The 22,416-nt window shown below is 43.3% G+C and overlaps 2 protein-coding genes across 5 annotated transcripts, besides 1 other annotated feature; both read right to left on the bottom strand.

Annotated features, from left to right (window-relative positions):
* Positions 1–943: 943 nt before the first annotated feature.
* Positions 944–10,774, bottom strand: Rh50. 4 transcript variants are annotated; one of them, NM_001274505.2, is made up of 9 exons: positions 10,280–10,774; positions 8,302–8,470; positions 7,523–7,688; positions 7,186–7,447; positions 3,495–3,685; positions 2,628–2,822; positions 2,453–2,546; positions 2,281–2,383; positions 944–2,041 (listed from the first exon to the last, which is right to left on the bottom strand). In NM_001274505.2, the coding sequence occupies exons 1-9, from the start codon at positions 10,446–10,448 to the stop codon at positions 2,008–2,010; spliced, it is 1,383 nt and encodes a 460-aa protein (NP_001261434.1). In that variant the 5' UTR covers positions 10,449–10,774; the 3' UTR covers positions 944–2,007. The 4 variants fall into 4 exon arrangements, with proteins under 4 accessions (NP_001261434.1, NP_001369039.1, NP_001286938.1 ...); NM_001382192.1 differs by having other exon boundaries at positions 944–1,625; NM_001300009.1 differs by having other exon boundaries at positions 1,743–2,041.
* Positions 10,775–13,827: 3,053 nt separating this feature from the next.
* Positions 13,828–19,959: a mobile genetic element.
* A 313-nt stretch (positions 19,960–20,272) lies between these two features.
* On the bottom strand, positions 20,273–22,242 carry hoka. Its single transcript, NM_139682.1, has 3 exons — positions 22,100–22,242; positions 20,782–20,865; positions 20,273–20,727 (listed from the first exon to the last, which is right to left on the bottom strand). The coding sequence occupies exons 1-3, from the start codon at positions 22,143–22,145 to the stop codon at positions 20,447–20,449; spliced, it is 411 nt and encodes a 136-aa protein (NP_647939.1). The 5' UTR covers positions 22,146–22,242; the 3' UTR covers positions 20,273–20,446.
* Positions 22,243–22,416: the final 174 nt, after the last annotated feature.

Raw genomic sequence — 22,416 nt, 5'->3', positions numbered from 1 at the left:
ATGCACTGCGAGAAAATCATTTTAGATCATTCGTCCGGTAAATAAAATTTATAACACATATATCGTAGAAATCGGACAATTTTCTTAACAGATCTAAACAAGTCTTAATTATGTTAAAGTAATGTGCTCCCCAATCTATAAAATCACTTCTATCCGGGAATTTCTCTCAGTGCAATTCCGTATACAACCGCAAAATCGGGAGACAGAGACATCAACTTGGGCCCGCCCAAAGAGTGGAACGGTGCACCGGGGAATACTTTGCCAAATTGCACAATCTACTCAGTCTACTCAGCCCAACCCCTGACTTCAGTCCGAATCCTTTTTCCCCAGGACCTGACTAGACTAGTCTGCCAGACAGGAGCAGCAACTCTGGCTACTCATTTGACTACTCGGCCTTGTCGTCGTGGAACCTTAGTAAATTTCGTTCGGCATATAGATGGCCTAAAAAGTATTATTCGGCAGTCAGAGATCTGATGGTATGATACTTTCAGCAGTTTGATGGCAGACAAACAAAATGAGAGAGCCAATTATGTTAGTTTTCTGTCGACACTTTCGCACTGGAAAATCGCTCTTTATTGCAGTTGACAACTTTTATTGACAGCCATAAAATGTCATTGATTTTCTAGAATACTAAAGGCATGTTCTAGATTTCATACTCGTAATCATACTATTTCATAAATCATACTGTTACGGAAACAAAATTATTAAACGGTGCTGCGATTTTCACTAATTGTCGCAAAGAGGAAGTATTTATGAATCATAAAACGTTTAAGAAACATAACGAACGGCTATTATAGTATTTAACACATTTGAAATTATAAATGGGATAAATATTTTTTCCCACCAATTTGGCTGCCATTAATAACACCTATTTGGCTCCAAAAACTAATTCATGTGTAGGGTTTTTTTTTTATTCTTTGAATATATTTTATTAATACTTTTTCGCTGAATTTCAAAACGAGAACCGTTCCAATAGCCATACAATCTTACTAACTAATCTTCGCCGCTGTAAATGAGTCCAAATCAAAGCGCAGAAGGCCAAGACGTTGGCTGACAATTTTTATTGAAACTTGTTGAACTGTCGCCGGTAATTGTTTGCCTTTTGGGCTTTGTTTGTGCGTCCGTGGGGTGTGACAAAGCCAACTTAAGTAGTTGGCCGCCAGCTTATCGGCCAGTTGTCCGCTGGTGGGCGAAACTGTGAGTCGTTTGAAAGACATTATTCCTGCTCCGTCTTTGTCTGGCGATTAGTGGCCTTCGGCGCCAGGTGAGCTAATCGCCGGCTGAGCTGTGCGGCCGAGAAAGCTGGAAAAGCTAAGAAAGCTAACTGGATCGGATTGGATGGGATCGCTGGGGCGTCACGGCGTCTGGGCGGCGGCGAAGGTGTCCTGGTGTCTTGGCCAAAAGTCGCCTAATTAGCCAGCACTTTGTCCTGGGCCACTTAATAAGCGGAGTGCAGAGGACAGAGCTCCTAGTGCAGAGCGCCGCGCACATACAAATTGTTGGCGGGGACAATTGCATTCCAGTTGCGCAACAGAAATGGGCGCCAATTAAAGTTGGCGGCAGACTGGGAATTCGAGTTGGTGGCGGCGGCATCGTCATCCAAAAGTTTGGCGAGCATATTTAAACTTTTTGCGCCAACGTTCGTTGTTGGATTTTATGTGTATGATTTTAATTCCATTAAAAATTGCGCCCGGCATGCGAAGTGTACAAAAGAGTTGGAGGAGTTGGAGAAGGGCAGAGTGTCACATTTAAAATATTTTTATTGCTAATACTTTTTTTGTTTCTTTTTATTTTGGCATTACTGTTTTTTTGGTGCTCGACGCTAATTAAATGTGTAAATTGTTGGAGTTTTTAATGAAATGCGACAAATGTCTACAAAAATTAAGCGAAGCAGGCAAGGACAACGCAACAAAAGGATTGTCCACATCCCATCGTCCTGGGCGCTCTCTGCACATTGGTGCATTTATCTGGGTGTTTTGGCTTGGCATTAGTTTTGGCTTACTTGGCTTAAAGCAAAAGCTCGTCAACTTTTTCTAGTTCACTGCAAAAAAGGCGGCAAATCAAATCAGCGAAATGCAAATGCAAAGAGTGGCAAATGGCAGAAAATTTGGATAACTTTGATTTCGGATGCGGGCAGGCACAATGGCATTGCGTGCATTTCATACAACAAAATAATGTAAATAAAATAATAATAATAATAGTAAGGTAGTCGTAAGTAGTTAGACAAGGCACATTAGAGTCGCGTGAACTGTGATCAATCTGACAGGCACAACACTTAACTATTCCTCCTTGTTCTCGGCAGCCGGAACTTCCCAGTAGTGCTCGTCCTGGTGATGTTCGTCCTTCTTCAGGTTCCGGAAGTTGGTGTACTTCAAAACGGCACCTGTTTTTGGGTTTTAAGTACATTAGGTACTACAATATTAAATTTACAGGATAATTTAAGTTGTCATACCTGTCAAAATACCACCTCCGATGGCAATGAGCAGTGTGACAGCGATGCCAAACAATTGGTAGCCCGCCTGCGAAGTAGCGTTCCGGCCAAGACCCTGCGGGAAACGGAAAACGGGAAACGAGTCCAAAAGGTATTAACACCCACCGGTGCATAGATGCCGGACATGGATACTCACGCCCATGATTTTGGTCTCGGTTCCGTTGGTGCCCACCATGGCCGGGAAAATGTCCTGCAGCTCGGATTGGTACTCGCCCACGGTGGCCATCGAGGCGTAAATGGCGGAGGCAATGGCCGAAATCAGGGCAGGCATTCCGTGCAGGTTGTGCACGCCACAGGTGTCGTGCAGCCTCAGATTGGCCGTCATCCAGGGCTAGAAACCAGAATAAATGTGGTTTTATTGCTTTTCAACATGCAGATTGAAACCAAAAATATTTTAACCTCTGAGCAAGCAATATTTCTTAGCCCTTTTAAATTTAAATGATGGATTCCAGATTGATTATTATCAACATCAAAATATTAAAGTTAGTAAAGTTTTTTATGAATTTATAACTCTTTTAACTAACACTACACACACTTCAGGCAAAAAGTTATTAAATTTCATTCAACAGATTTGATTTCAATGTTTTCTAAACTTGGAATAATTAATGACCAGTGCCTAAATTAAATTATTTAAAAGTGAAACATGGCAGGCAGTCAGTGTGTCATTTCGAAATTGCAAACTTATTTACTGCTCCACGGATTTCGGGGCTGCTGCGTGGTCATAATGCAAATGGAAGTCCGCCGGAATCCGTGATGAAGTCCGGAGGAATCCGGCTCCGGCTGAGGCTGGCCGGCGGGCAACAAACTTTACTCATTAGCGTCGCATTTTTCCTAGGCGCACTAATTAAAGCGAAGCCACTGCCAGCTAGTTTTGGTTCCAGGTACGCGATTTGAATGCTTGTATGGAGGCCCTTTTGGGTTTTCCTCTTCTTTTTTTTTTTTTTTTTTTTGTTGGTTGTATTTTGTGAGTGTGCTGTGTTCAGTTTTAGCGTTGCGAACTTACTGTTAAATAGCGATAGCCGAGCACCGAGACCGTGCCGGCGATAATGCCAATTAAGACAGCTCCGTGGGCGCCGAGCAGCAAGTTGCACACCGTGCCCACGGCAACTCCGCCGGCGAGGGTCGAGTTCTGCACGTGCACCATGTCCAATTTATTCTCGTGGCTGACAAGCGCGGATACAACGAAGGTGGTCACTGCAAAATACCAACGGGTTACGGGTTAGGAAGATGGCCCAAAAACAGTAAAAAAAAAAGCACTGAGGGAGGCTGTGGCTCCCATTTATGGTTCGCAGGCAGGGTGAATGCAGCGCACGGACTTCGAATGGCGAGGCTTAATTACATGATTTTAATGCATTTTTGAATGAGTCTCCGGCTAGTTCATTAGAGGCCAATGAATTGTTCGGAGTTTCTCTTTAGAGTGCGTAATGAATAGAGTGAGGTTCACCGTACTCCTAGAGAAGACTTTTTAGTTGCAAAATATAAATATTAAAGAAACATACAATTATTAATACACAACTATTATACGTAAGCTTAAAGCAAGCCCCTATACAACAACTTCTTTGAGGACTTTTTAGATTTTGCTTCATTCATCTATATGCAATTGTCAATCAATCGCAAACGAGACATAAAACAGAAAAATCACGTATACGACCTGTTGAATAGCAAAACAACCATTTCTATTTGCACACTGCATTTTCTCTGCTCAGCAAACTTTGTTGCAAGAGAAATACCTCTGCATTCATAAGCCCTCCTGTTTAGTTTCTCTAAGACCAACAAGCAGCTATCGCTAATCACTGGAGCTGCAGGAATGACACAGCCAACCCAACCCAACAGCAACGAAACCACACTTTGGTAATAAACACAAAACTAATAAAAATGTAAACACGACAGTGGCAAGATCCCATTGGATTTCCACCCTGCCTTGTCGCCTTCAGCGCATTTCCGCTGGCCACAGGACACAGCACAACAAGGACGCTTCAGTTTATGGCCATCAGCCAGCATAAATCTCGGCTGAATAACACTAAATACTTAAAAATCTCCATTTTATGGCGGAGCATATGTTGCAGCCATAATAATTTGCATAAATTAGTTTGGGGCCTGGCGTCGGTTGGCCACTGCAAATAAGTAAGGCAAATCTCAGCCGACGGGAGAGTTGGATGTTGGAAGGGGCATTTAACCGCAACAATTTCAAAACAGCTTTTGACGTTGTCCGGGCGACGCAAAACAACGAGAACGGCAAATTCTGGCTTAAAAATCAATTAAACAGCTTTTTTACAGCCGGTCCTCATAGTCGTCCTGTTGGTCCTGCTCGAGTTCTAAACTAAAGCCAGGCCAACGGCGTCCGAGATTCAGGACATCAGCTGCCGTTGCTTTTGTTTTTGCTTCGCTTTTCTCCTGCCCGAACATTAAACAATTTAAATTAACGCCAATGGTGTCACTTGCGACTGTAAAATGTGTTTTGTGCTTAGCATTCTTGGCCGATGCGGGCAGATTTTCCCCCGCCATCGCCCCCGGAAAAGACCGTCCTAGTGACCGGGTCCAATCCCAAATCACACGGTAGAAAATAAAAGTAGTCAGAATAAAAGACTTTTGCTAGAACATATTTTTAAATATCAATTAGATTCATATTTGTTGCATTTTAAGATATCGAACGTGCTACTAGACTCGGTAATCTTTATTTATTAAAAATGTTTTTGTTAAATAACCCCTCTATTAAATTTCTCTCTGTGCTTTTCTATGAGAAGGTCCAGACGGCGTTCCGGCTCATTTTGTGCCTGGTGTGAAAACAACAACTGGGGCGTATTTTTGCTGTTGGCGCCGCATTCGGACACCGAATGGCGTCGTCTGATCCGAACCCCCTTTGGTCCTGGCTCCAACTCCAGCTCCGCCCAAAACCAATCCTGCTGGCCAGACCATGCATGTCCGCCCGCATGGCCGACTAAAGGACTACGACCGTGGGCCACACCCACCAGACCGCCTCTAATTTCAGCATTGAACTGAACCCCAGCTTTAGTTTAATTAAGGCAACAACTAGTGAGCCAAGCAACCGGCTTGTCCACCGAATGGACAAGGACACGTTGGGCAGGACATGCGGGAAGGGGAGTGGGAGCGGGGTTTAGGCCACTGCAACGGACGGAGCCGCACGTTGACTCAACTAATCGCACATCCTTCCGCATAAAATGCCCGCCCAGAATCCCACTTTTTCTCTCTCTTCCCCCGAAAGGATACTCTACGAGGTCTATTTATGAGATGGGCTAGCTCTGCTGCACAGATTGGAATGCATTGATTAAGTTTCCTCTGGTCAGATATGAATTGCAACTAAATTTGAATATGCACTTTATTGAGACGAGAATTTTTAACGCAAATTAAGATGTACTCTCGAAAAGCACTTTCACGCAGAGCAAAGAAGTTTTGGGCAAAAAATCGAAATGAAATGCTAACAAGTGATACTCTTGAAAATATACAACATGATTCATTTATACTTTATGTGCTCGCATTCTATATGGCCAAATAAAAATTTCGAAAAAACAAGGTGAAGTGTTCTTTGTCGTTAAATGAACCTTGACAGAAGAAAATTTAACAAGCGAGTTCTGCGTTTAATTGTTTGCATGAAGTGAATTCATTCACCAATTTTAATAAAGAAATATTTTATACGGAAGGAAAATCAAAGGAATTTGGCATTAATTGCAAATATATATAGCCACCTTGGCTTTAACAAATTGAATGGAATATTTCAGTAAATTCATTGTTAAAAAAAATTAAATTCCAGTCCGAAAAGTTTCAAGATGCCAAATAAGTAAAAAAAAAAATGATGTATTATTATTTGTAATTTGTAATTTGCATTGTGCAGGGTATTTGTGTTTTTGGCTACACATCGTGCCACTTCTGCCATCTGCTTACTGCTGACTCGTATGCCCAGTTTAGGTGTTACCTCCATCGCCGTAACGTGAGGGCTTTAATACCATGGCCAGGAGAAACGGAGCTAAAAGCGGGCAAGACTCCGGCCACAGTTAGCCAAGTGTCGCCCATTCCTAGTTGGCTTATCTCAGCTGCTGGCCGTACTATTATTACGGCTCTTGTTGTTGCTGCCGGGCGTCCTTTGTATACATTTAATTTGTGTTTTGTTATTTACATTAACCGAGCGAGTCAACCAAGGCAAAGCCCGACCCCGGGCTGCTGCTTTTAGCACATTTTCTATATGCGCCTGGACTGGACTGGGCTGGACGTGGAATGGACCAGAACCTGGACAGACTGGATCCGAATGGGATTTGCCGTCGACTACTGACCCACCCATCAGACTAAGCAAATGTCGGACAGGCTGGTTCGTTTTTATGTGCGCTACGTGCTCAAAATAAATTTTCAAATGTGTTAACGAAACTATTTGACATTTAATTAGTTTGTGAGGCGCATGCACAAGGACCTACAGGGCGTCGGGTTGTGCACGGAGTTGCCTGGGATCCTTTTTCAATTTCATTGGGTGCTGAGCTAATAGGCCCGCCAACATTATAATTAACAAGGCCTGAGAAGACCGGCAGGAATGACCCAGCAAAGCGTGAAGATATGTATGTGCGAGTGGGCGATGATGGCCGGAAGATATGTCCGGAGATGCGAGATGGACTGCACAGAACAGAGAATGGAATGTCCTCCAGCTGCCCTCCACTTGAGCCAGCTAATTGCCGGGGCACGTGACTCACCTGTTGCCGCGGCTAATGACAGGAACGTGTTCAAAATGGCCCGCTCGCCGCCGGCTCCGTCGGCCAGAACGGAGTTAAAGCTGGGCCAGTACACCCACAGGAAGGTGGTGCCGATCATGGCGAAGATGTCCGACGTATAGCTGGCGCCCTCTAGCTTTCCCGTTTCGTTCTGGTCGCTGGCGGGTCTCAGCATCAGGGCAACAGCCAGTCCAAAGTAGGCTCCAAAAGCATGGACAGTGATAGAGCCGCCGCAGTCGCAGATCTATCAGAATTAAACAATATTATAAGAAAATATATAATTTATTAAATAATATTTCTAATTTTTAACACTACTCACACTGAACACATGAAGAGCCAGATACTCATTGGCCGCGAAAAGAGCCACCTCAAAAACGGACATGCACAGGAGTTGGATGGGCGTGGTTCTGCCGAGCAGAGCGCCCATGCTTATCAGGGGCACCGCGGCGGCTATATCCGCATCAATGATGTTCTCCAGGGAGAGGCTGTGGACGCAAAAAGGAGAGGGAATACGATAAACAGGAAGTGCGACAGGTGACACGCCCTCTGCCGCATAAAAAATGGGGACAACTTTACCGAGAAATTGCCGTCAAATGAAATGGAGTACATTATAAGGCAAAACTGTTTGTATATTTACACAGAAAAATTTAAGAGGAATAATGAATTTCCTGGAATGTTTGGAAAGATGTTGACAAGCATAATCCTAGTTCTTTAATAAAATGCACTGAGATCAGTAAGAAGCGAATTGAAGGATAAACTCTTTTCATTCCTTAAATATATTTTTTTAATTTAAATATTAATATTTCCAGTACATTTGACTGACAGTTTCTTTAGAGTTTTTACATCTTCGTATACTTTTGTTTGCTGTTTGACTTCGGATTCTCGCCCATTTCACTTAGCATAAGTAGAAGATTCCACCCAAGGACCCTGCCTCCTCAGGTTGACTTCTTCATTTAAAGTAATTGCCTGAATTCATATTAAGCTTGGGGGTATTTCTCTTCATTTGACATCGCACACTTATTTGCTTTTTGGCCTGTCAGTTTGACTTTGGACTCGAAGTCGAGCAATTAATAAATTGAAGTTGTGCCAAGCACTCACCTGATCTTGCCGCCCTCCATGTGGAGGAATCCCTTCATGAGCACAGCCCATTGCACTACTAGAGCAGCCATGAACAGGGTGAATCCGGTGGCACTGTATCCGTACTTCCGCAGGAAGGTCATTAGGAAGCCAAAGCCAATGAAGATCATCACCTGGATGTCCTGGAACTCTGCGGGGAGGAACAGGAGCGGTAAGTCGGGCGAGGGACTTCAGGATGACCATTGTCTGGGCCAGCTGGGATGCCAATTAATAGAGTCAAGTCGTTTCAATTAACCGCCCAATTGTCTGCTGCCAAAAGTCAATTGCATTGAGATTGATGTCACCAGGGTACCAAGACGCAATAGTGGATAGGCAACACCTACATCCACCCACTGCCACCCACTATTACAGAGCACCACCAACACCAGTCGCAAACATCCCCTGTGTGCGTATGTGTGTCCGCGCGGGTGCAATTAGTGTGAAATACGGTTTAATTTATTTATTATGAATTGCAACAAGTTGTTTACAGACGCATTTGCATAAATTGAAATTAATGACTTTAATTATTCATCCGTAAGCGTGTGTGTGTGTCCCATTGTTCGTTTCGGTTCGGTTCGTTTCGGTTCGGTTTGGCACAATGTACCCTGTTCCATGGCAGAAGTAATTAATGGAATTGGTGCCACGGGACCCAAAAGACTGCGGAGACTGTGCGAAAAAGAACTTCATTTATTTATGACCCGCCAACACTTGGCAAACAATGCCAGGACTCCTCGTTCTAACATCTTCTCGCTCTATCGAAATAGCAAAGGACTAGGACATACATTTATATTTCGGTTAGTATGGGTAATAGCTTTATGCGGGATTTGATTTACAGCTTCGACTTGGGGTCCTCTTAATTGTTTCTGACCATTACCCATCGAATTTCCCTTAGTTGTTCTTTTAAGTTACTTTCATATTACTGTTTCTTTTGCATAATCTTGCCTATTTCATTCAATTCATGTTTATTTACTATTAATTAAATGACTTAAAAACCGCTAAAGATCAAACGTTTTTGTTTACGAATTAAGAAATTCTCAATTGAACATCATTTGATATATTTTTTATGCGTCTATGTCATGGGAATAGCAAAGTATTAAAAATTATAGCATACCACACATTCAATCCATTTGCCAATTGTCTTTCATTAGCCCTACGTGGCTAATTAGTTAAAGCTTGAGTCCAAAAATAAAATGCGTGACATTTCCGACTAATTATACAAAAATCTTAAAATAGCTATTCTATATGCATATACGTATTTATAGAGTTGTAATTTAAATTGCGAATTACGAGTACGCCACGAGCGTTTACAGGAGTGACTTTTATTGCACACAACTGCAAACAAACAAAGCTACAATAATATAGAAATAATATAAATTTATACAAATACGAGAAATAATATTTTTCACGATTGCTTTTATTGTGGAGGGGTGAACCTAAATATATAGAAAGTTTCCGCACACAAGAGCTGCACTTTTTAGGGGTCCGGTGTAAATTAATTCCACAACGTGCAGAAAACTATATTATTTGATTTGTCAGAATGGAATGTTTGCACTGTTGCCATGTATATTTAATTTAAGTGACTTTTATTAGACAAAGGGGACTAATTAACCAACAAAAAGATATTTTTAAAGCACGAAAAATAAAATGATATTTGGAGTATATTTGTAAATACAAAATAATTTGATTATCAAAAACTTTTGCCTGTGGCATATAAGGCAAAATTATCTGGTTGAGCTTGTCTAAAAAACATAATGCTATGTTTACAACTAATAAAAAAGACACCTATAAATTACTTTTTGTGTTTAAAACTTCCTAGCAAATATTCTTTTAATAATAAAAAAATGCACTAAGTTCTACTATATTTATTCATACCATTTAAAGTTCATTTTAGAGGCTTATAAGCGGAAGTCCTTTTTCCCAAGGAAAGCAAAAGGATGGAAACAAAATCCCAGCTACTCACGCGGATATTTGGAAACGTGTTCGTTTGCTGATCCAGCGTCTTCGGCGTCGATTGCCAGGGGCAGCGCCGTCTTTTCGTAACGCACGAACAGCCAGAATAGAACCAGGAAGATTATTTGCACAATCATCAGGACGACGTAGCCCGACACTTTGGCAGCCGGCGAATGCATGGTGGCAAGATGAAGGACGTGGAGCTCGGGCAAAAAATACGAAAAAAAAACTAGACGAAACGGCTCCTGATTGGAGTTCGAGTAAAAAGTGGAGACGGAACCGGAGTCGGAGTTTTTACTTTTCAGATCCCGGCCGCAGACGATGCAGCACGTGTACGGGGACAGGAGGTCTTGTTCCCCTTTTGGGATGTGCAAATATTTGTGCGCTTTTCTGCTCTATCTCCCAGACATGGGGATGCACACTGTTCAACTGTATAGATATATGTTATATATATCCGTTCACATTCACGATCTGCTGCGGCTGAGCACTGGGCGCGCACTGATGCCCGGAGCGATGAGCGCGGCGTGTAAGTAGCTGCGACTCGCGTCTGCGGTCAACGGGGCGTATGTGTGATATCCACAGCGATTTACTCGCATGATATAACTATTTGATTTAATTTGCAGTCGCCGCTGCTCCGGCTCTTGCTGAATTATTTACAGCTCCCCCTTGGAGACCAAGTCGTTGTGGTTCCATTATATTTAAATTGTTTTTGTTTTAGTTGCATTGCAATTTCAATTCCAATTCCAAATCGTTTTACAAGGCAGTCCAGACCTCTTTTGCGGTCTCCCCACCCCGAAGTCTGGCTTCAGTTCGGTTCGGTTGGGCTCGGTTTGGTTTGTTTTGGTTGTTTCGTTGGTCAATTGATTGGTAATTCGTTACAAATTTATCCTTAGACTGCATTTCACAGTTGTTGCAGCCGAACGATTTGCATAAACGTCATTGAATGGCTTGGAAGGTGAAAGTGGCTAAAAGTTTAACGAATTCTACCATTTAAAGTGTTGTTATTGACTGTGGGCCAATTGCTTTAGCCACTTAGGGGGTTTGCTTGTTGACCGATAAGCCGCAATCTCAGTGCTGGTCAAGTGGCAATTGTCGTGAATGTGAACATGTGTCAACAAAACCGATTTGGGTTGAGAACTGTCTATATACCAATTAATCCCACATACCCAGTAGTTGCCTGAGAGTAATTAACATGATGACAGTCGAAATGATCGGTCGTTAAATAAATAACGGCTCAAGTGGAGCAGCTGACTCTATAGCAGATCGCCGCTCATTGATGAGCCCCTTTATTCGTTTTTTTTTTCGGTTTGTTCAAGCAATTTCAACTGATTAACAGTTTTTTTTAGTGGTTTAGTGCGAACTTTATGGGCATATAAAAGCGCATCAGGTCGCACACAAGTGCCAAAAGCATACAGTTCCGTATGTTTGAAGTGGCTTCGAATCAGTTGCTCATTCCGAACTCTTTTGCTAAAAACTAAATGCAAAAAAAAAAAAATAAGTTTGGTACCTTAATCACCAAACAATCACTGATCCAAAAACAGAATAAGAACCATTCTTTGAGTAAGAGGGGAGTGTTATCAAAAACAAAGATGCACAGGTAAATTCGACATGATGGTGGTAATGAACGCCATAGAACATTTACTCACAGAACAAAAGTACTACATTTTTTTCTGTTCTTCGAGTTGATGTTAATAATCTACAATGTATGCTTCTAATTGTTTAAGCAAATATCCATATCAAATTAAACTGAACTCATAAAGGCAGCTAGTGGGGGCCGAAACTCAGAGAGGCCACTGGGGCGTATGATTGATATTTATTTTTTCAACAAACACAAGCGCACCTGTGTGAAAATTGAAATTCTCATGGCGCTGGCAACAATAAAAAGGTAAGCCAGAGAAGACCCCACATAAGAAAATGTGTGAAGTTTGCGCAAAAACCACAAATGTTGCCAGGCACGCGCTCAGATCTTGAAAATCCACACACACGCACACTTTGGCAAAGAAAGAAAGCAGAGTGAAAGCAAAGAAAGCAGGCAACCGAAAGAAAGGAAAAGCATCCACGGGCTCCGGGGGGTGGGTCGCACATCAGAGCGATTTCGTGCTGCCTACTTGTAAAGGGAAATTTGCATCCGCAATCACTTTAAATGTTTCCGTTTGAATACGCAAATAAATCGAAAAGGATTTCCAATGAATGCTTATGAGTGTCCTGGCAAACCCTTGTTAAGGTTGTTGTTTACAACAAGTGTACATGTCTAAATCCCAGAAAAGCGGAGCTCCAGAGCGGCAGAAAAAAATGCGATAACACTGCGAAGCGGCTGCCAAACTGTCAGGATTGCGTTCAAACTCCGGCCACAAGTGCTCCTCCAGCAGCGTCCAGTCTGGGTTATGTGAAAGTACGCATTTGGCCCAGAGTGCCAGCTGAGCCATAAATAAATATGAGCCACTGTTGTCAGACAACAACAGCCCAACAACGTTGACGATATGTTGATAAACTTTAACACCCCACAAACACTCGCATAAACCCGGTCAAGTGCCCAGAGTGGTGCAACTGCCTGGATTCCAGCTCGTCCAAGGACCTCGAGCTACTACTCCTGCTCCAGCTGACCCACAACAATTGTGCAGGAGTGCCGCTGCCTGGCCATATGCACTGTGTTTGCATTCCCATTCGGGACGAAAGTCCTTTCGGAACATGCCCACTATGTAGGACTATTTTGTGTGGCTTTCCTGCGAAAGCGCAAGTATCTAGTGAGGAATCCTTGCTGGCTGACAGCACTACAAAAAAATTAAAAAAAAAAAGTTTAAAATAATATTTCAAAACAAAAATATTAAATGAAAATTCGTGTTTTATTGTCATAAGAGTTTTCAAGCACATTGATATTTTGAATATTTAGTTATTTTCCCAGAAATGTGCATTGTATGAATGCGAACTAACTGCTTTGTCTTAAATAATTCAAAGATATTTTTTGAAGTGCAACATTTCAGAGTCGCCCGAGTTGCACAATTTTTGGCTGCCGCTGCACTTGTATCTGAAAGTGGGGATCGACTTGAAACGGGATGGGCTGGATGTGGTGTTGCAGGCTCCTCGGTTGCGGGTGGTTGCGCCTAAGCGATTTCGCTTTTTGTCTGTTTTGTGTCAATTTTGGAATCCGCTTTGGCTACCAACCCCTCGCCGCCGGCGCGTTGCCTCGGAAAAGCTCTCGGTTGCGCCAATTGTTGGCATTTACAGCTACTTGGCTGGTGGGCCCTTGACTTCGCCCGAGATACCCCGGGATCTGCTTTGTGAGGCAGCTTAGATGTGCAGCTCAAGTGGCGCACTGGGGATTTTTCAATTGCGTTTATAATAAATTTCGATTTGTCAGCGGCGAAACGAGGAAGCGGCATCAAGTGGCCGCCGCATCCCAAGTGCCGCCAAAATCAGTCGGCGATATAGAAGCAGATACAAGCTACAAAATACGAACTCAAAGCGAGCACAGCTCAATTCCCGAAACTGGAGCAGAATGCTTTCTTTGAGAGCGCGATAATCAAATGCAATCTTGTCACTCTAATAATCTAAACCCTTTGAATAGTTGTGATGCCTCACTGCTTTGACATCATTGTAATGGGGTTCGCAAATAAGAATCATATATACACTATTTAACTTCATTTATTTCTTCATATACAAAAATCACGTCTGATCGCTATGACCGCAAAATTACAATGGAGAAAGAAAGAATACAGTTCAGTTCAATTAGCATCGATATATAAAATGTTAATCCGCTGTTAAGACAGCTGAAGCACCGGGTGACTCCGCTCATAATCCGTACATGCCGCCCGCCAATGCGTCGTCCAGCATGAAGGCTCCTTGTGATTCTTGATCCGTGTGTTGATCATAATTATGTTGAAATCGGAAGTGGACAAAGCTTTGTGATTGACCTCTTTTGAATGCCAGATTTCGTCTTTAATGTAACTACTCTGACTAGCGAGTCCGATCCAGGGTGCAGTTCGACGACTCGGCCTATAGTCCATTTAGCTGGTGGTAGATTATCATCCTTTATAATGACTAAGTCGTTGATGCTAAGATTATCTTTGATTTGGCACCACTTTGGCCGAGTTTGCAAGTGTGATAACCAATCACGAGACCATTGAGACCAGAATTGTCGCGTCATGTGTTGTTGTGCGAGAAATAGTTCACGCAAAGGCTTATTATTCGGCCGACCTTGTGGCGGTGCCAGTAGTGCGTCACCAATTAAGAAATGTGCTGGAGTTAGTACTTCTAAATCGTCAGGGTCGGCGGTTAGCGGGCAAAGTGGACGTGAGTTCAAACATGCTTCAATCCTGATCAAAACTGTAGTAAGCTCCTCATACGTCTGCTTGTGGCTGCCGACGATCCGTTTAAGATGATGCTTCATTGCTTTCACGTTTGCCTCCCAGATGCCACCAAAATTGGGAGAATATGGAGGTGTGAAATGCCACCTTGTCCCATGTTGACATGTCGATTCGTTTAGGGCTGCCTTGCAAGTGATGGGCTGGTTAAGCGATGTACTCGCGCCAACAAAATTTGTGCCGTTATCACTATACATATGTTGAACTTGTCCTCGACGTCCGGTGAATCGCGTAAATGCTTGCAGGAAGTGCTCTGTTGAAAGTCCAGTGACGGCTTCCAAGTGGACCGCCTTGGTTGCTAAGCATATAAAAATGGCTACATAGCCTTTGTAGGTGGTTGATCCTCGTACACGCGCGGCTTGAAGTTCAATCGCACCAGTGTAGTCAACTCCTGTTGTAATGAACGGACGAGTTGGGGGGTTGACTCGATGTAATGGCAAGTCACCCATCAGTTGCTTCGCTACGACTGGAGCTACCTTAAAACATGTGACGCATTTCCGGATGATTCGCCTGACTGCTTGTCTGCCTCTGGGAATCCAGAATTTGTAGCGTATGTGAGCCAGTGTTAATTGAGCGCCGCCATGTAGAGTGAGCTGATGAGAGTGTTGAATTACCAAATCTGTAAATAGGTGACAATGAGGTAATATAATTGGATGTTTTCGAGAAAAAGAGAGATTTGAATGCTTGAGACGGCCACGAATCCTCAAGATATTGTTGTCAAGAAACGGTGTAAGATTTGAAAGTGTGCTACGGGGTGGTAACGGCTTGTTCCTTTTAAGCGCTTGGATGTCGGCGTGAAATGTATCGGATTGTGCAAGGCGAGCTATGCAGCATAGGGCCTCATCCAGCTCGTCAGGAGAGAGTGATCCGTGACTTCGTTGTGCTCGAGCATGAGCATTGTGGCAGAATCGTAACATGTATGCCGTGACACGTAGCAGTTTTGTATACGACGAGAATCGGTCAATAATAGAATCCTTTGTGTCTGACAAGGTAGTGAAGGCTCTAATTTTTATGGATTTGGCCTCCAGATCCCGTTCTTCTGGATTGAGCAATTGTGATTGCGTGTTTGGCCAAATATTGTGTGGTTTGCATAGCCAGGATGGGCCATGCCACCAAATATCAGGTATTTGGCTCGGTGGTAAGCCTCTGGTTGCGCAATCTGCTGGGTTTTCCGATGTGTCTATGTGGTGCCACTGAGCCGCTGAGGTGTGGTCGAGAATGTAAGACACTCGGTTGGCTACAAACGTTTTCCACCTAGTAATGTCTCCTTTAATCCAGTGCAGAACAATGGTAGCATCGGTCCAGTAAAAGGTAGATATATGTGCATTGGTCCATCGGTTATTCTCCAGCACCCATTTGGTGAGTTTGGTAGCTAATACTGCACCGCATAGCTCAGTGCGCGGTATTGTTAACGGCTTGGTTGGCGAAATTTTTGATTTTGCGACGATGAGCGTTGTATAGAAAGTCCCATCAGACTGTTGGGTGCGTGCATACACTGCTGCTGCGTAAGCACTGGAGGATCCATCGCAAAAGGTGTGCAGTTGTATCTCACTACTAAATAGTGGCGTAAATTTGACGCTGCGTGGTATTTTGATCGTCTTAACCTTCATTAGTTGCTGTCGAAATTGTTGCCATTTGACGGCAATGGTGTTGGGAACTGGCTCATCCCAATCCAGTGATGTACTCGATCCGTCCTCGCGATATTGCTTCGCTAGTGTGATTTCTTTCAATATAATCTTTGCTGAAATTACAACTGGAGCGATTAATCCAAGAGGATCAAATAAACGTGCTATGGTCGATAGGATTTCTCGTTTTGTTATACCGGCTGGAGTATTTGCTAGTAATTTATAAGTGAAGCAATCTTGCTTGGGCAACCAGTACATACCCAGTGTTTTGATGGTGTCCGCATTGTCCCAACTGAGGGATGTCTGCTTGCATCGATGCTCGAGAGGTATCGTTGCCATCAGATCCTGGTCATTACTAGCCCATTTTCGTAGCTCCATGCCAGAGGATTTTAAAGCTAGCATAGTTTGCAAACTTTTCCGTATTGCTGCCTCTTGTGAATGATCGCCTGAGAGAATGTCGTCGACATATATCTCATTTTTGAGAACGTTGGATGCCATAGGATATTTTGTCTGTGTGTCTTCAGCTATTTGATGGATGACTCTTATAGCTGTATAAGGTGCAGACGCTGTTCCAAACGTGACGGTAGTTAAGCAATGCTGTTTGATGACTCCATCCGCCGCCCGCCATAAAATCCTCTGGTACTGCGTGTCATCAGGGTGGACATTGATACAGCGATACATTCGTTGTATATCGGCAGTGAAAACAAACTGATATTGTCTCCAATTCAAGAGAACGGCTGGCAGATCATTTTGCAGCGTGGGACCTACACATAGTACATCGTTTAACGATCTGCCATTTGAGGTCCGGGCCGATGCGTCAAAAACGATACGTTGTTTTGTGGTGAGGCTTTCTTCTTTGAAAACTGCATGATGTGGTAGCACGCATGATGCAACATGCCGACCGTAGGAATCCGTGGTTATGGTTGAGTTTTCGCTCGTCTCTGCCAACGTGATTTGACCTAGTTGAAAATATTCTTCAATTCCTTTGCAGTATCTGATCCATTTGTCTGGGTCCCTTTGAAGGCGCCTTTCGAGTTGAAGATATCTGTTCAGGGCGATCTGATGAGATTTTCCGAGCGTCATACTGGGGTCAAAGTTCCTCTTGAATGGCAAACGGACTTGATAACTGCCGTCTGGTTGACGTTGATGGGTCTGCTTAAAGAAAGACTCGCACCATTGATCTTCTTTGGAGAGCTTTGGGCGTTCTGGAACTGATTCTACCTCGCAAAATACCTTAAGCAGCTCTTCGGAGTTTATTATGGCATGATTACATCGAATGTGGCGTGTAATATGCGTGTTGCCAACATTGCCTAACAGAACCCATCCGAGTTGAGTATTCTGCGCTATGGGTTCGTTTGGCAAGCCAATCTTAGTTCCAGGCAACAAGAGTTGTGCCATAAGGTCGGCTCCAAAAATGATATCGATTCGCTTGGATCTATAATAATAGGGGTCTGCGAGCGTGAGACCATGGATATGACTCCAGTTTCCTGCTGGAAAACTTTGACTTGGCATGTGTGATGTCAACGTGTTCAAAACATAAGCATCGTCGACCTTTAACGAGAAATTTGGGTTAGTTGCTGTTTGCACCGAACAACTTACGATGAATTTGCAGCGTCGTCCTGAATCTTGACCGACTCCGGTGATTGAAGTGCGAGTTGTGCTTCGGGAGAGCTGGAGAGACTGTACAGCATGCTCCGAAATGATAGTTGCTTCCGATCCTTGGTCAAGAAGCGCGTTTACCGTGGCCTGGCATCCTGTCTGTGTGTTACTGAGTACAACCCGAGCTGTTGCTAGTAGTACCTTTCGATGAGTCATAGATGAAGTTGTAGTTGACATGCACTGTAGAGTCGGCTTGGCATCTGAACTGGCTGCTGAACTTTGGCATGATGTCGAGGAGGGTATCAGCGTTGGCTGTGTTGCTGGAAAATGTAACATCGTGTGATGACGTTGACCACAATGAAGACAATTCTTGTTGCTGGGGCAGCTTGCTTGTGTGTGCGATTTTCCCAGGCAATTGAGACACAATTTTGCCTTGCTGGCCACTTCCTTCCGTTGGTAGCAATCCATTGAAAGAAATTGCGGACATCTTCGAAGTATGTGTAAGTTGCCACAATGATAGCAAGCGGACGCGGAAGCACCCGACCTGGTGTGGGCGCTGTGCACACGCACGCGTTTAGTACCGTCTGAAGTTTCATTTGACTGTTTCATGCCGCTGCACGCGTTACGGCTTTCAATAGCGTCTAACGTAACAAGTCGATCATTGAGGAACTGTTGCAGATCTTTGTATGAAGGAACGTCAATCTTGCTGCCCAGATGATGCTCCCAAGCTGTGTGAGTGTCTTTGGGTAGTTTGGTTGTTAGATAATGAGTCAACCAAAAATCTCCTCCCTGTAGTGGCGCCTTGACGGTATTGCAAGCGGCAATGCAGACGTTGACTGTACTAACCATAGACCGTATGTCAGCAGATTTTTCTTTCGAAAGATTCGGTAAGTTGTAGAGCATGTTCATGTGGCTGGCGAACACAATTCGTGGGTTGTTATATCGTTGTAGAAGTGTGGTCCAAGCGACTTCATAGTTTGCTTCAGTTAAAGCGATTTGGCGAATGTCGTTGTCCAGGCCTACTGGTAATGCTTCCTTTAAAAAATGGAACCTTTGAATCTTATCCAGACGCTCATTATTGTGAATTAAGCGTAAAAATGCATCATGAAAACTTGGCCAGTCCGCGCAGTTGCCAGAGAATTTCGGAACTGGTAATTTTGGCAGTGGTATCCGTACTTCCTCTACATGTGTTGTTATTGTAGAGTTAGCTGATTCGTTGTGCGTCACTGTGCCTGGATAAATTCGTTTCTTTTCTTCGGCCACGAAACAGTAAACTTCCATGCCCAGGTCTTCGAATTGGCTGATTGTATTTTGTTGCTTATACACACTTTCTTCGTAGTCTGCCATGCATATAAGTGTGTGATGCGCCTGATGAAATTCTTTGTTAAACTCGTCGATTTGATTCAAACGTTTTTCGAAATATATTTCCGTTTTCCGCGCACTCGAGTCTTTTTTCACATTACTGAACAAGCGCTTCAAAGACTCAATGCGGTCAGTTTGAACTCGCACCAGTTGATCAAATTTCGACATTGTTTATACTGACGTTGCTCCACTGTATGTAATATGCACAAATGCTCGTATGTTATCGGTGTTCTTCTTTGACGTCTTGTTTTTTGAGTTGGCAGAGATTCCGGCAAATCTAACGGAATCGAAGGGCAACGGGACTTAGCTCTGTCGTGATGAGAGCGAGCGCGAACGTTTGCGTATACTGCTCTGTCGTGATGAGAGCGAGCGCGATAGAAAACGTAGGCACGGTGATTTATCTGGATGAAGCCGACCACGAAGATAAAATTGCCAAACAGCTTTTAGCAATTATTAATTATGATTCTTATGAGCAAGGTTCCCCTCATGGGCCACCAATGAATAGTTGTGATGCCTCACTGCTTTGACATCATTGTAATGGGGTTCGCAAATAAGAATCATATATACACTATTTAACTTCATTTATTTCTTCATATACAAAAATCACGTCTGATCGCTATGACCGCAAAATTACAATGGAGAAAGAAAGAATACAGTTCAGTTCAATTAGCATCGATATATAAAATGTTAATCCGCTGTTAAGACAGCTGAAGCACCGGGTGACTCCGCTCATAATCCGTACACCCTTTGATATTTTATATTGGGTGTAGCTTGAAAATAGCTAGTATTTCCGCAGCCCCAAAAGTAGGCATTAATTTGCTTACAAATCTATTCATCTAATTAATCTTCATCCCCAGCATGGGCTATGAAAAATCCAAAACTCAAAACCAGTTTGATTTAATTAGATATAAATTAGCGTTGCGTGTGGTGCAGACAATGAGTAGACAAACTGGATCGGTCTTGGGCGGATATTGGGCCGCTTAGCCGGTGCAATAAAATGTTAAAAGCCAGCGTGTATCGTCTTAAAAACCGTTTAACCGTACAAATGTGAAGCTAGTTTGGCGCCAGATAAGTGGCAAATAATTTTATTCGAAAATGAAGGTAGACAAAGGGCACAGGTTCTATTTGTGTGTCGATTAAATGACAATAAAGCTAGTTAATGGTGGAATTTGAACTGATTTGGAAAGGGTTATGAACCAAAAGTGGTCACTTGGATCTGTACACATCTCCTCAGACAATAGCGGTGGCATGCGTTGGAGTGGGAGTCACATTGGCCGTCTCATGAGTCTGGGCAGGAGTATAGGTTGTGGCCGTGGCCGGATCGTGAGTCTGGGCGGGAGTATAAGGTGTGGCCGTCGCATGAGTCTGGGCGGGCGTGTAGGAGGCCGCCGTCTGATCTGGTTCCTTGTCCAGGATCACCTTCTTGAGGATGAAGTAGAGGGCTCCACCAATCAGCAGCTCACCTACCGCTACACAAACGATGAGAGCCCATCCGGGAATAGCAAGGCCAGCTGCAAGAAATAACAATGTTGAGCAATATCGATCACGTATACGGCATCACTTACTGAAGTATCTGCGGGTAAGGGTGCGTCGTCCGCGGTTCACACGTCGCGTGGCCTCCGATTCTTGCAGGCAGCAGGCCAACAGTACTACAGAATAGAAAAGAATATACAAATTTAATATTTGTTAGACATAGTGATTCGTCCGAGGCGCAAAACACACATCATACACATTTTTTCAATGATCACGCGGCGTGTGGTCGAAGGTGGCCTGGTAAGATTGCGGCATTGGCTTTGAAGCATCCATCAAACCCAAGCCAAACGGAACTCATTGAAATAACAGCAAGACCATTCATCATATAGATCTTCAAATGCGCGAAGACTTGTTAAGATATTAACAATTAATCGTTGAGAAAATGTTTAACAACAGAGCCGGGCCAAAATCAACAAAAAACGCTGATTCTGATTGAGCCAAAATAGCGCGCGCGCGCCAACTTCTTCGATGATAAATGTGAGCTGGCATATTCCTTCCCCATTGTTCCATTGCGGATGTCAGATTCGATTTCACGTAAAATTATCAAAATGTATTTTTAATTAATAATATTTTATGTGTGTGTTCGTTCAGCTCATTCGGCATATTTTGCGTATGAAATATTAAATGGATTTGTTTGTCGATATGGAAAGTGTATAGATTTTTCCTCGATTCGATTAGTCGGTGATTCATGGAGACAGGCATTTGACAAAACCCATCCGCCAAATGTATGTGGCTAAGAGTGCGACCGATTTTCGTTGGCCAACCGCTAACCAATATTAATTGTTTTCATTCACTTTTTTGTCTAACATATTTCATAATTTATATGCGCAATAATTATGCCACTTCCGGTTTTAGGGCATTGGACTTTTGGCCTAATAAAAATTGCATGAAATCAAAGGAAATGATTTCGCATTTACTCACTGCCAGCTAAATTATATGTTTTATTTGGGATACCTTTCAATCCAAAAAGATTTCCCTCTGAACTCACTGATTCACCACGCCCTAAAGTTAAGCACACCAAGTGATGGGGCAACAATGAGTAAACACAGTGCTTATCTGAATCGCACTGATAAGCACACATTTTTGTAGAGTTTTCTTGTGCCTGATTGTGTGACGCACACTTGGCCCAGTTACTCATCGTTAGAGTCTCCAATTGCTGAAGTTGGGTTATTAAAACCCCACACCTATGGAATCATACGGATGCATCAGTGCATCATAATGCGTTAAAGTCTCACACATGCACAATACTCCGCCCACACACATGCACCAAAAAGTATCTCGCCGGTGTGCTGCGTATCTCTAGTTGGCACTCAAAACTCGGCAGATTCGAACGAGCATGCAGAACTTTACCCAGGCATATCACCAAGTAGGTGGAGCACTTCTTAGCCAACTTCATTTCCGTCGTTTTCGTCGGTTCTTTCGAAAAACTTATGTTCGCTTTTAGCTGTTAGCCAAGTTTGTAACGCGCACGTCGTCGACTCCAAAGTGGAACTAAAAACCTGTGCGTGATTGCATTCGTCGGCAGGTGCTAGTATCTTATCTCAAAGCACCTTATCTTTCATTGATAAGATTAGAAGGCTCTCTTTTCTCCCGCTATATATTACTTCTGAGGTCATCAGCACTGAAAAAAATAGTTTCATTTATGTTCAATCTAAAATGTCTCCTAT

Source organism: Drosophila melanogaster, chromosome 3L, assembly GCF_000001215.4.
Source record: "Drosophila melanogaster chromosome 3L".
NCBI classification, from domain to species: domain Eukaryota; kingdom Metazoa; phylum Arthropoda; class Insecta; order Diptera; family Drosophilidae; genus Drosophila; species Drosophila melanogaster.
This window is presented reverse-complemented; position numbering and strand designations above follow the sequence as displayed.